At 46.3% G+C, this 13,523-nt stretch overlaps 1 protein-coding gene across 2 annotated transcripts in view; it reads right to left on the bottom strand.

Moving 5' to 3' along the window:
• Nucleotides 1-615: 615 nt before the first annotated feature.
• Nucleotides 616-13,523, bottom strand: part of LOC101868333 (guanine nucleotide-binding protein G(o) subunit alpha) — a 181,562-nt gene continuing 168,654 nt past the window's right edge. The window contains exons 7-8 of one of the 2 annotated variants that reach the window (XM_034073326.1): nt 2,593-2,746; nt 616-803 (exon numbers count right to left, since the gene is read on the bottom strand). In XM_034073326.1, the coding sequence (XP_033929217.1) occupies nt 616-803; nt 2,593-2,746 (342 nt within the window). Of the gene's footprint in view, nt 804-2,592; nt 2,747-5,183; nt 9,027-13,523 lie in introns of those variants that run through there. The other variant, XM_034073325.1, reaches the window with a different exon arrangement.

The following is a 13,523-nucleotide window of genomic DNA, read 5'->3' on the forward strand; positions in this document are numbered from 1 at the left end:
TGGGGACAGGCAGGAGCAGCCCTGCCCTGGGAAGAGAAATAATTAATCATAATAATGAAATAAAAAAGCTAAGCCACAATGATTAATTATAATAATAATAGTAACAAAAAAAATAAACCCCCATGGTTAAATAGGTGCTGGGAGAAGAAGCATCCCCCCTGCACACAAGCACCGGCACAACCCCCCACTTTTCCCATGGGGGTGATCCCAGCACTGTCCCTCTGTCCCACAGCTCTGGGAGTGGGGGCCGGACAGAGCCCCCTCCATCCCCAGGGCTGCCCCCAGGATGCAGCGAGGGGCTCTTAGACCAACTAAAAAGGTGGGTGTGTATTTTATATCTCTGTATATGTATATATATAATTTTTCCTTATGCCTTTTTATTTACCAACTTGCACAATCACAATTTGTTTTTCTCTCATTCAATCTGTTTTGTTTTCATTTGTTTCACTTATTTTTTTTTCCCGCACATGCATGTGTGTGTGTGTGTTTGCATTGGGTTTTTTGTTATTGTTATTATTATTAACCTTTATTTTTATGTTTCTTTTCTCTCCTGGCACCGGGGCCGCCGCCACCCTAGAAGTCGCTTTGCAGTGGGGGGGAGGGGGGGGGGGGGTGTCAGTACAAGCCACAGCCCCGCAGGTTGTTAGCAATGATGATGTCAGTGACGGCATCAAATACCACCTGGATGTTGTTTGTGTCTGTGGCACACGTCATATGGCAGTAAATTTCCTTGTTGGGGGAGCGGTTTTTGCTTTCAAATTGTGCTTGGATGTAGGCAGCCGCATCCTCATAGGTGTTGGGACCTGCAGGCAGAGGTGGGGGAACAGAGTGGGGGGGGGAGTCAGGGCTGTGGGTCACCACCCTCTGGCCATGCATCCAGCCCCTTGCTGCTTGCAAAGTACTTTATTTCTAACAAAAACAGGCAAACCCTATTTATTTTCATTTTTCCACCCCCCAGCAGGGTCCATTTACCCCTTTTCCTGCCCCATCTCGATCCTCCCCCCTTCCCAACTACCCTTTTCCACTCCATCTGGCCCCATTTCCCCCTCTTTTTCCCCAAATCGAAAAGCACCTGGGGTCCATTGGGACTCCTCCCTCCCCAGCTGTGGCTGCTTTGTCCTCTCTTCTCCCTGTTTTCTCCCTGGGGAAGGGCAGTAGTTCCAGTGGTGTCTGGCTGGGTTGTTTCCCAGGGATGCTCTTTTGGCATCACTACTGCCCCAGCATAGCCAGCAAGTCCCCGTAGTGCATCTTAATGGAGTGCATGTGGGAGAAAGGCTGGGGGTCCTGGTGGTGGGAGGCTTGGTGGCCACTCCAGTGTTGTCTGTGGTTGGTGTCTGGGCCCCCTTAGCGGGAGCCCCTCTGGGTGCTGTTGGGGCTGTTGAGGGAGGTCTCACCTGGGTATTGGAACGGGGGAGGTTGGGGTGGTGGGGGGGCAGGAACTGCATGGGGATGTGCGGCTGTTGTCTGTTCCTGTAAGGCTGGAGAGGGGCCAGATGTTGGAGCTGGAAGATGGGCATTGTTGTATTAAGCTGCTTAGGGCAGTGAGAGTAGCTGTGCCTAGCCCTTTGTGGGAAGCCACAAAGCCTGAATGACACCCCTGGAATCACCTTTGGAAGAGCTGCTGTTATCTGGAGACTTATTTTTCTTTTCCAGCTTGCCACTTCCCCTTCTTACCGATGTGGGAGATGGCCAAAGGACAGGGGTGGTGGCCTGGTGCCACCAAGGGTAGCTGGGATGTGCTGTACAATTTTGTGTGGGATAGTTTGGGGTGTCCTGCCAGGTGGCTGGGGAAAAAAGTGCTGCTGTTTCTGTGATGGAGAAGCCTCAAAACCTCTGGTGGAAATGCTGGTGCACTTCTGCTGTAGGGGAATGGGGGCTGTCCTGCTGGGGACACCCCTTGTCCCCCAGGTCTGGAATCCAGGCAGAGGGTGTGCTCTGGGTGAAGTAGTTTAGATACACCTCAGTATCTGTAGGGGGTGCTGGAGCGTCTGAATCTGAGCTGATTCTTCCTTCCCCTTGGAGAATTTGGAAGCAATATCTGTTCTTACCCCATTTTCTCGGGTTTTGTTCTTTTCCCCAAGCCACATTAGTTTTGCTTCAAAATGTGTGATTCTCATGGTTTCAGACATCTGCTGTAACGAGGCTCTTTCCTTCCTCAGCTGTGCCCTGTACAAAGGCAGTCCTGGGAGGATGCAGCTTGAGGACCATGTCTCTTGGCTCTTCCAGCAGGACCTCCTCAGGAGCCATCAGCAAACAGGATGGCTTAATTGGTGGGCAGTCAGGTCTTGCCAAGGCTTCACCTTTCTACAGCTACCTGTGGCCAGGGTCCTTAAAGCTCATCTTGACCCTCTGTCCCATCAGCTGCTTGTGCACCTTTGCTACAAGCACTGACCAAATGGAGAACACAACCCCACCTCATGAGTGGGGTGCTGGAGCCCCACTGCAGCTCTTGAAGTTGGGCAGTGCTTTTGCCCTCCATAATGGTGTCCTGTCCCCTCTGCCCCTGTACCCACCTCTGGGTTGAGTTGTAGCCCCTAACCCTGGTGGCACAGTGGTGGGGTCACACTGGGCTGTGCCAGCCCTGGCACATACCTGTGTATTCGGGGAAGCAGATGGTCAGAGGTGATTTCTTGATCTTCTCAGAAAATAGGTCTTTCTTGTTGAGGAAGAGAATGATGGAGGTATCAATGAAGAATTTGTTGTTACAGATGGAGTCGAAGAGCATGAGAGATTCATGCATGCGGTTCTGCAATGGGGAGCATGGAGGGAAGAGAGGGGAGAGAAAGACAAAGAGAGAGTTAGAGGAGAAGATAACATCTTTCTGAATTGAAATGGTTAGAAAACAAAGAAAATCTGTGAAACAAGACAGTGATAAGTGAGATGGTTACAAAGGTGGAGGAAACAGGGTACTGCTGCCCTCTTGGGCTGGAGGACAAGACAGGTGTGGAGGTTGGGTTTGATCCCTGTGGGGCTGCTCAAGCAGAGCTGACACTTGAAATTTCAAGGAAGAGCAGAAAAAAGTCACTTGCTCATCAGCTGCCTTACTGGAATGTGGAAGAGGCCTGTGTCTCTGCAGGGGCTGGGCACCCCTGAAGCATCACTTGCAGAGCCTAAAGAAAGGCTGGACAGCCAGCATCCAGGATGGGGACTGGGATGAGAGGGAGTTCTAGACACCTTGGTGTGGTCCTATGGACCTTCCTGGAAGGGAACTTGTGCCATGTGGTGCCGTGGTGGTGAGACTGGTGCTGAGGGGTTGCCCAGAGGATGGGGCAGGTCCTGTGCCAACTGACCCCTTCTGCCCCTGGAAACATCTTCAGCCTCTTTTTAAAAGTACCACAGTGGTACTAAGTACTTAGTGGCTGCTAAGAAACCAGACTGTGAGCTGCTCCAGGGGGATGTTCAGCATGGAAGAGTTTTAGTAGGAGCATAGAGGCAAATCTCTAAAAAATGTATTTTTAAAAAATTGGCATTTCACATTTGGACAAAAGCCTTTTCCCCCCATGCTACATAACTTGTTACTGGAAAGAAGTGGAGAATGGACAGAGGGAGGAGGAAAGGTTGTCCTGTGGTGAATCAGCTGTTGCAGGGCCTCATTGAGTATTTTCATGCTTCACTCAAGCTGCTGTGGGGGCTCTCTGCAGACACATGCACCCATTGCCAGTGTGGAGGTGTTACTGGACAGGACAGGTACAGCTCCCTAGGAGCTCTCATGTTTTCTCCATCATTAACTTGTTCTTAAAATAAACAGGAAGCCATTCCCTGCTGCTCCAGGGAGAACATCAGGAGCCATTTCAGGCAGTCTGTGTACCACCTCTATTGCACATATCCACCTAGTTCACTACTCGAACATGCAAAGCTTCCAGTGCAGAACCAGGGTTTAGTGAAGTCTGAAGGTGCTGAATCCACTGTGCCCCTCTCCACAACCCTTCTTGGGGTCCCTTGCATGGAGCAAAGGGCAACAAGGGTACCCAGCAGCCAGTGGGAAACCCACCTGCAGCAAAGACACACCCCACCCCCCACCCCCTTTTTGGAGGTGCATCAAAGGGGGGGTGGGGGCCTTGGATTTGCCAAAGATTTGGGAGAACACACATGTTTCCTAATGAAATGATGACCCAATTACACATTTTGGAATTTTTCATTAATGTTTTATTAGTGAGTCATTTTATTAGCTACACTTCAAATGTAGCTTTTGCATGCAAAATTTAGCAGATGTCTGATTTCATCTTGAAAGGCTTTGAGATTACACTGGTGGTTCCTTGACAAAGAGCAGCGAGGGATGATAAGCAGCCACTTCCCAAAGCTTAAGGACTTTGTTTTATCTCTGTCTTTTAAAAATAAAGAAATAAAAAGCCTTGATCAGGGAGAAAACAAACTGCCACAGAACAACGTGGCTCTTGACCTGTGGCTGATGCAAAAATGCCGGGTCTTGAGATTTTTCATGGGAGGTGTCCTAGTGGTTCTTTTTTCTGTGTGGGTTGTGGGTTTTTTTATTTGTTTGGTATGGTTTTGGTGTTGTGTTTTTTTTTCTTTCCTTGTTCATCCCACATTGTATATTTAAATAAGGGACTGATGGTTTGGAGGAGCAGCATGTGCCCAGGGAAATGAAAATCCCCAGTGCAGGGAAAATAACCCCGGTGACTTGAAAAGGTTTCCAATGTAGAAGGTCAGGGCAGGATAGCATCCTGGAAGCAATATGTTCTATATGAATTTTAAAAGAGGAAATCCTTTTCCTCTTATCTATCAGTTTTTCTCAGGGCTGGCCTTTAATTCTGATCTGCAGGATGGGTCCAGCTGAAGTTACACCGCTGGAAATTGATGAAGCCAACAGGAATCATACTTAGTTTTCCTTTGCTGAGGTTTATTGACATTCTCTTGATTTCTTCAAGTTCTTTGCTTCTACTTCATGCCCCAAAATAATGGGAGATTGTGGATGGTCTGATGCAGATGCATGGGGCAAGGGGCTGCAAGGAGGGGAAGGGTAATTTCAAGAAGCCAAGGAACAAAGAGAAACCATGGTAAAGTTGTTCTACTTTAAAAAAAATGGGGGAAAATCAACCAAATACATAAAATTAAATATCTTTTGGTCATATCCTTTTCAAATTCTTAATTACCAGGCGAATGAGGCTGTGGCAGACAACTGACATGTGTGTGTGCATGGAGCAGATGTAGTGTAAATAACAGGCTTGAGACGCTGAACACACTGAAGGGAGACACAATAAAACCACTCACACTAGAAAAGAGCTGGCACTTTATTAAGGTTTTGTAACTAATAAATACATTACGAACAGCCAAAATTATTACAGTAACTAATGCTCTATTAAACCCATGGACAGTCACTCTTCATACAAAATTACAGTTAATACTGTATGTTAATGCTAATAATAATAACATAATACTACTACTAATAACATAATAACATAATACTAATGTTAATACTGGGCTATCAAACATGCAGGAAAAATGTTTCAGCAAAAGGAAAACAGTGGCAGCCTCCAGTGATCCTTTGGTAAGAAATGGGGTGGGGAGCAGGGAGCCCAGAGGCAGGGTGATAGTCACTTCTCCCTTGTTGAGCTGAAGGGGGGAAAAGAGAGGTGGGGAGGTAGGACTGAAGATGTTAAATTAGGGACTGAGTTATTTAATGGAGCAATGGCTGGTCTTTAAATGATCCTATTTGAGTGCCACCAGGTTGCTTCAGCATCGGCAAAGATGGTGAGACTCAGGCAATGCTGAAAATCATGTTGTTACTCGCTATCATCTATTCTCACCACCTAGAACAGAGGGTTTAGTCCTGAAGCCACTTGCCTGCGCTACAGGACAGTCAGGATTTGGTCTCAACATTGTTTTCTAAGACACTGGGTGGGAGAGGGGTTGGGGCAGTGAGTGTCAGGCTGGCTCCCAGCCCTCCTCCCCAGATGTCTCTCTTTCCCATGCCTGCCCATGGAGAGCCTGGCTGCCCTTTCTGAGAGATGGAGATGTTTTTGCCTGATCTCCAGTCCAGCTCCCTTCTCTCTCCCGGCATGGTGCCAGCTGAGAGCCTTTGGTCCTCCTCCTCTTATTAACACATCAATGTTTAAGGCTCACACTTGTTCATATTTGCTAGCTAGCTTTTGCAGCACAAATAAGGATCTCACAGGCTGCTTGTTTGGTCCTGTGAGAAGTCTCTTTCCATAATCACCTTCTCAGTGTAACATCTTATATAGGTCATGTACCTTTATCTGCTAGCATCAGTTATCTTGTGTCATTGCAGGAACTCAGAAATTATAATGGACATTCAAGTCTTGGGGTGCTTGGGGAGAGTGTTTCTGTCTTCTTTCTCTTCCAGGGTGGTGGAAGCAAGACCCTGGTCTGCTCTTTTGTGCCACCTGGGCCACATCTCTACTTTCTTGTGTGTGTTGGGGATGCAAGTGTGTGATTGGTATGGGTGGTTCAGGATGATGCTTAGTAGCACCATCTTCATTGATCTTGATGCCTCTGGCATCAGATTGTAATGAGTGTTTTATTCTCCTTGGAAATAATGGTGGAGTTTTTGATTGTAAGCCTTGAAGACAAACCTGGCCCATGACAAAGACACAAGCACAGTAGTACTAAGCTTCTCTAATCGACTTGACAGTCAGCCTTGTGAATGCTCCATCCCTGGCAGTGTTCAAGGCCAGGTTGAATGAAGCCTTGGGTGATATGGTTTAGTGTGAAGTGTCCCTGCCCATGGCAAGGGGGTTGGAACTAGATGATCTTAAGGTCCTTTCCAACCCTAACTATTCTATGATTCTATGAACTCAACAACTCTCCCTGGCTCCAGGAGCTTTTTTGGACACAAAATGCTTAGACACACTGCACAGGCTAACAGTGCAGGGTTGGTCCCTTTTACAGCATCAACTGCAAAATGCCCTGTGGGTGATGTCTGTCACCCGTAGCTGAACCCTGTGCCTTGTCAAGCAGCAACTGGGTGCAAGGGGATGTTTTGGCAAAACAAGACCTTCTGTGTCCCATCCTGACCTCCTGGGGTTGCATTCATGGCCTGAGAACACAGCCTGTTCCCTTGCAGGCAAGCCACAATAGACTAAAATCACCAGATACATTTCAATGTACATTACAGTGTAGACTGTTCTCATTAATACTTGTAGCATCCTGTAAAACAAAATCACACCTACTGAGGAGGTTCTTCCTTCTGTTGAGGGACAGGCTGGCTGGCCAGCCAGGAAAGCTGAAGGCAAGAAGCTAATTCTCATACAAAACTCCTGAGAGAGATTTAGTTGGCAGTATTTCTGTGAGGACACGTGCGGGCTTTGTGTTCAATGTTCCTTTGGTTTATGGTGGTACAGCAGTGTGCTGGCACTAAATGGAGCTGGGACCTGGGAAAACAAGTCATGCAGGTGGGATGTGGCCTCAGGAACAGATGGGCTCCTGGCTTTGCTGGCTGGCCAGCTCTGTGGGAGCTGATACCACTGGAGGTATTTTAAGGCTGAGATGGTGAAGAGAAAGGCTGTACTCAGTTGTGCTAAGGGGAGGCAGAGACCTGGTGTTATTGCTGTTAGTGTCCAGCGGAGCAGCAGCGGGCCCTCACTGTACAACACTAAAGATAGTTTTATCACTTAATGCTATTTAGGGGGTTACTGACACAGCTGCCAACCATGCTGGCTGTGAGCTTGTTACAGGGTAAGAGCCACTTTATTTTCCTCTGAAGGCCACCAGGGTGCTCCTGCTCACCTCCCTGGCTGGGGTTTTGTCACAGATGTCCCACGAACAGTGTCCTGGCAGAGTCCAATCTGACAGGGACTTCTCTTCCTGCTCTCCCTGCTGCCTCAACCTGCCTCATCTCCCTTCTGCAACTTCTTTCCAAAATCAAAAAAGAGATGCTGCATGTCTGCAGGAACATTGGTTATGCTGGAATCACTTAAGCTGGGAGGTGCTCTGGGAAAGGTCCCTGGGTCCCCAGCTGGCATCTTTGTGCACGGGGTCCCCATCAGGACACCATCCCTGGAGCATTCTTGCTGCCTATACTCCGGGAGTCCAAGCCCAGCTGCCACTGCCCTGCTCAGCCCAGCACCTCTGTGGCATCCACCAAAGCTCCTCAGAAATGGGTTACTGAAACCACTAGACATATTTTAACATTAATTTAGAAACATTTGAGGTAGAACTGTTACTGGTAACAAATGCTTTTAGGCAAGGCTTAGTAGGTTTTGTTACTGTGTCCCTCTTACTCAGACACCGGCAGAACTTGATGTAGCTGTTTCACTTGTTCAAACAGCTGTCTGGATAAAAGGAGAATATACAAATACAAGCTGTGGTAGCTGCATTCAATACTGATCCCTCCAGCTTTGGGGTAGGAATTGGAGCCATAAGGTACCCTCAGAATGATCATATTGTGTCTAGCACTTCCCAAAGGAATAGTGTTAAAAAAAAAAGTATCTAAATAACCAGAATCAAAAATATCCATTAATTTCAAGGGGGAAAAAAAAGTTTAGGTTCCAAACTACACTGTTACTGAACAGTATTTTAAGGCTTTGATTTTTTTTTTTAAGAACTGAAGTATTTTTGGCTTTTGGAAGTTGAAATGCACTTTGTGGGCAATGCATTAGCTCCCTCTACAGCACTGTGAATTGGGAAGGAGGAGTAGAGCAAGGCAATAAGGGAATCAACCAAAACTAAACCAAATCAAAGTAAAATGGGGCTGGAGAAAGTTGAACTTGCTGCAAAGTTTTCTGGGATGGAAGGAGGGATTTATGGACTTCTTCCTCATCATCCTCTGAGGAGGAAAAAGGAGAAAAAGAGAGGATCTGTACACAGGACCAGAGGATGCTCCTGGTGGATGAAAGGAAAGAAGGGAAGGAGGAGGGTGCTTTAGTAGAGTCCACAGCCCCGCAGATTGTTGGTGATGATGACATCTGTGACGGCATCGAAGACAAACTGGATGTTGTTGGTGTTGGTGGCACAGGTGATGTGTGTGTAGATCTCCTTGTTAGGGGACTTGTTCTTGCTCTCGTACTGAGCCTGGATGTAAGCCATTGCCTCTGTGAAAGAGTTTGGGCCTATAAGAGAGCCAAAGAAAAAGAGCTGGTTAAAGCAATCCTGTAACCCTAAATCTGTAGGGTGTCTGGAAACACCTCATTGTAGGGATATGAGGAGCTCATATAGGGCTGCTGCAATTCAGCCACCCCATCTCAATCTCAGGGATTCAGCCAGGATTGCTGCAAGGGAGGAGATGCTCTCCAACTGCCAGCTCAGCTGTATTTTTATTCTGTATTGCTATTTATAGTCTATAGAGATGAAACAGATGAGGGAACTGAGTGTTAAGCAGTCAGTGATGGAAAAAACAGCAGAAATTCCACATCATGATGACAAGAAAGAGAAGAAACCTTCCAGGAATGTAGCAAGTGCTTGATCTGGTGAAAAGGCTTAGCGTTTTTTCTTTTTTAGACATTGTTAATAAAGTTTCAGCTTTTGATGGAAAAGAAGAGCTAAAATGTCCATGAATTGAGGGCAGTGTTGGTAACCATGCCCTCCTTTCCCTGAGGCATTAAGGGAAAACGACATGAAAAGATCCAGCCTCTGTTACAGGGCAAAGTGGGGTTTTCTCAAAAGAAATGACACACAAGCTAATGTAAAATGTGCCTTTTTGAGGAATTAGGATTGCAGTGTGGTCTGCTAGAGCTGTGCCTAAAATCATACCATTCTTGTTTTGATGTATAGTGATGTCTGTGCCAAACCTTATTAACCGTCAGGTTTTGTGTTAAAAAAGCTGAAGAGCAGTCATGCAAAAGAGCTTTTATAATTTCTCATCTGTCCAGCCTTGACACTGTTCAAACACAGTGCTCCACTCAGGCACCTGCTTTGGTCTAATAGACCATTCACTCTGGCTGGCCTGGAGTGCAGCCCTCCAGCAGCCCTGGAAGGCTCCACAGTGTTAACACTGCTAATGCTCTTGGATCCCTCACCCTATGTGATTCTTTAATGATGGGAAATGTTATTATCTGCCAGAGAGAAGCTTACATGGTATCATGATTTAAGCCAAGACGGTAAATCAGAACCATGAAGCCGCTCACTCACTCTGCTATAGTTGCACAGTGTAACCTGATGCCATCAAGCTGTCAAGAGGTAGAACCCACTTGTATTTCTGGAGTGACAGAAGGATCCCAAGAGTTGACTGTACTGGAGGCTGAAATCAGCCTAACTGGGAAGGAGTGGCAAAAGCACCCTATTGTGACTGGTCCAGACGCTCCATGCATTTTGGCATAGACTATCACAGAAGAGGGTACTTCAAAGACCCAAAAGGGTACCGATGGACTTTTGGTATAGCTGCACTGGAGGTGGAGGAAATGAAGCAGATGTCCACCTTGCCTGGTCTATCAGAGGATCCTTCTGTTGTGGGGGTGCTGAAAGTTGAAGAACAACAAGTGCCATTCGCGACCACAAAAGTGCACCAGCGGCAATATTGCACCAACCAAGACTCCCTGGTTCCCATCCATAGGCTGAACTGTAGACTGGAGAGCCAAGGAGTGCTGAGCAAGACCTGCGCACCCATTAATAGCTCCATATGGCCAGTACTTTATACTGACTCATGGATGGTGGCAAATGCCCTGTGGGGATGGTTAGAGCAATGGAAGCAGAGCAACTGCCAATGCAGAGGTAAACCCATCTGGGCTGCTGCACTGTGGCAAGATATCGCTGCCCTGGTGTAGAACCTGGTGGTGAAGGTACGTCACGTAGATTCTCATGTACCAAAGAGTTGGGCCGTTGAGGAACACCAGGACAACCAACAGGTGGATAAAGCTGCTAAGATTGAAGTGGCTCAGATGGATTTTGATTACCGGCATAAGGGTGAATTATTTGTACCCTGGTGGGCCCATGACACCTCAGGCCACCAAGGCAGAGATGCAACATACAGATGGGCTCGTGATCAAGAGGTGGACTTAACAATGGATACTATTGCCCAGGTTATTGACAAATGTGAAACGTGCTGCAATTAAATAAGCCAAGCAGTTAACTCCTCTCTGGTATGGAGGACGATGGCTGAAGTACAAATATGGGGAAGCCTGGCAGATTAATTATATCACACTATCCTGGGCCTCGAGGAATAAGTCTTGTGGCAACACTGCATGCCAGAAAAAATTGAGTCAGACAGTGGGACTCATTTCTGGAACAACCTTATAGACACTTGGGCCAAAGAGCAGGGCATTGAGTGGGTATATCACATCCTGTATCATGCACCAGCCTCTAGGAAAATCAAATGGTACAATGAACTGTTAAAAATTACACTGAGAGCAATGGGTGGTGGGACTTTCAAACATTAGGATACACATTTAGGAAAAGCCATCTGGTTGGTCAACACTAGGGGATCTGCCAATAGGGCTGGCCCAGCCCAATCAAAAAGTGGTGGTATATTTAAAAAAAATGGAAGCTGAGCATGATGTGAATGGTATGGAATAAGTGGTAGATACTGTCCTGGGTTCAGCTGTAACAGTTATTTTTCTCCTTAGTAACTGGTGCAGTGCTGTGTTTTCAACTTTCAGCCTGAGAACAGTGCTGATTACACACTGATGTTTTTAGTTGTTGCTAAGTAATGTTTACTCTGATCAAGGACTTTTCAGTCTCATGCTCTGCCAGTGAGGAGGGGCACGGGAAGCCAGGATGAAGCAGAGACAGGACACCTGACCCAAGCTAGCCAAAGGGGTATTCCATACCACAGCATGTCCTGCCTGGTATATAAACTGGGGGGAGTTACCCGGAAGACCCAGATTGCTGCTCAGGTCAGGTTGGGTATCAGTCAGCAGGTGGTGAGCAATTGTATTCTGTATCATTTGTGTTTATTTTTTTCCTTTTCCCCTTTTAGTTTTTATATTCTCTTCCCTTGTTATTTCCCTTATCATTATTATTGGTGGTGGTGGTAGTGGTAGTAGTTGTGTATTATACCTTAGTTACTGGACTGTTCTTATCTCAACCCATGGGTTTTACATTCTTTTTATTCTCCTCCCCATTCCTCTGAGAGCAGGGGGAGGAGAAAGAAGGAGGGGAGCGAGCGAGTGGCTGCATGGTTCTGAGTCACAGGCTGGGCTTAAACCACAACACTTTGGCTTGAGATTTGCTGTGGTTGAAGACAGCAAGTGGGAAATCCCTTGTACTTACATGTACATGTGCTACTAGTTGAAGATGCAAACTTATGAATACCATGAGACTTAAGAATATCCTTGAAGTAAGAGAAGCAAAATGTTTTCTGGGAGGAGTTTCTTGCATGAAGACCTGTGTAAAAACTTTGGTAACAGCTCCACATGCTGTGCACAGCCAGTAGGATGTTTGATGAAAGGTAAATTGGTTGTTCAAAAGGTATGAGGATTTAGATGCTGGATTCCTTCTGTGAGAGCAGGGAATCGCTAATGCCATCTTGGTTTAAAACACACCCTGGATTCTGCTGCTGCTTCCTTAAATATTGTGGATTAGTTAAACGCATGAGTGAATTAAGGGGATGGAAAGAGTGCTCCAGCATGCAGCAAATAAATTTGTGGATGCAGTCTTCTAATAGTTCTTTGTCAGCAGAACTAATTGACATCAGAAACATAATTTCATTAAAAGCATTTTATCAAATAATTCTTTTTAACTCCAGGGCAACTTTCTAATAATGCTGCTTTTTCACAAGGCCACAATTGTTTCACCCTTGAGCTATGGTCAGCAAAGCAAGGATGAGTAAGCTTAAGTGCGTCCCTGGGTCTAAAATCTGAGCTTAATGGCATTGCTGAATGCCTGGGGGCGAGATATTCTTCACCTATGATTTAGATCCCAGTTGGATCTGTGGAAGGACTTTCAGCCTTTAGACTTCCAGCCCTCTCTGATGGCACGAGAGACAAAAGATCTGTGGAGGGTCCCATTGTGATAACTCCCAGCTTCCAGAACAGCACCTCAAAGGAATTCAAGCATCTTTGGGGTACTCTGAGATTTGGGAGGACTGGTTTGGTTCACTTGGAGCTGAAGTGCTCCAGAAACAAGCTATATTTGTTTTCCTTTGTGTAGTCAGCTGAGAGCTTAGCTATGTGCATATGAGGGTCTGCCTCCCGCACTGAACAACTCTCTTGGGCTAGGGTAGCTTGAGAAGGAAAAGGTATCTAAAGAAACATTCCTTCTTGTTCTAGTCTCTGCTATCAGGGATATGTAAGAATATTATTTCAGAGTGGGGTTACTGGGAGACTTCAGTTGATGATCCACAAAGCCAGGTCCACAAAATGCTATCAGGAAGGAGTGAAAGTTGCAGGTTTTCTTTATGGAGAAAAAGGAAAAAGGAAGACAGCATGATAATAATCTTCTGATATACAGATGTGCTACTAGAAAGAGGATGGTGATTAGCTTCTCTACAAGTCATTCAAAAAGATCTAATCTAATTTGCAACCAGAAAAATTCAGGTTGGGCATTATTGTGAGCTTTCAACTGTAAAGACTGAGAAATTTCCATTATTGTATCTTTTTAGACAAACACATCAAGACCATGTTGGTTCTGTCTGGACCAAGCAGGTGAGCAGATGACTGAAATGTGGTGGTAGT

Source organism: Melopsittacus undulatus, chromosome W (assembly GCF_012275295.1).
Source record: "Melopsittacus undulatus isolate bMelUnd1 chromosome W, bMelUnd1.mat.Z, whole genome shotgun sequence".
Classification (NCBI taxonomy): domain Eukaryota; kingdom Metazoa; phylum Chordata; class Aves; order Psittaciformes; family Psittaculidae; genus Melopsittacus; species Melopsittacus undulatus.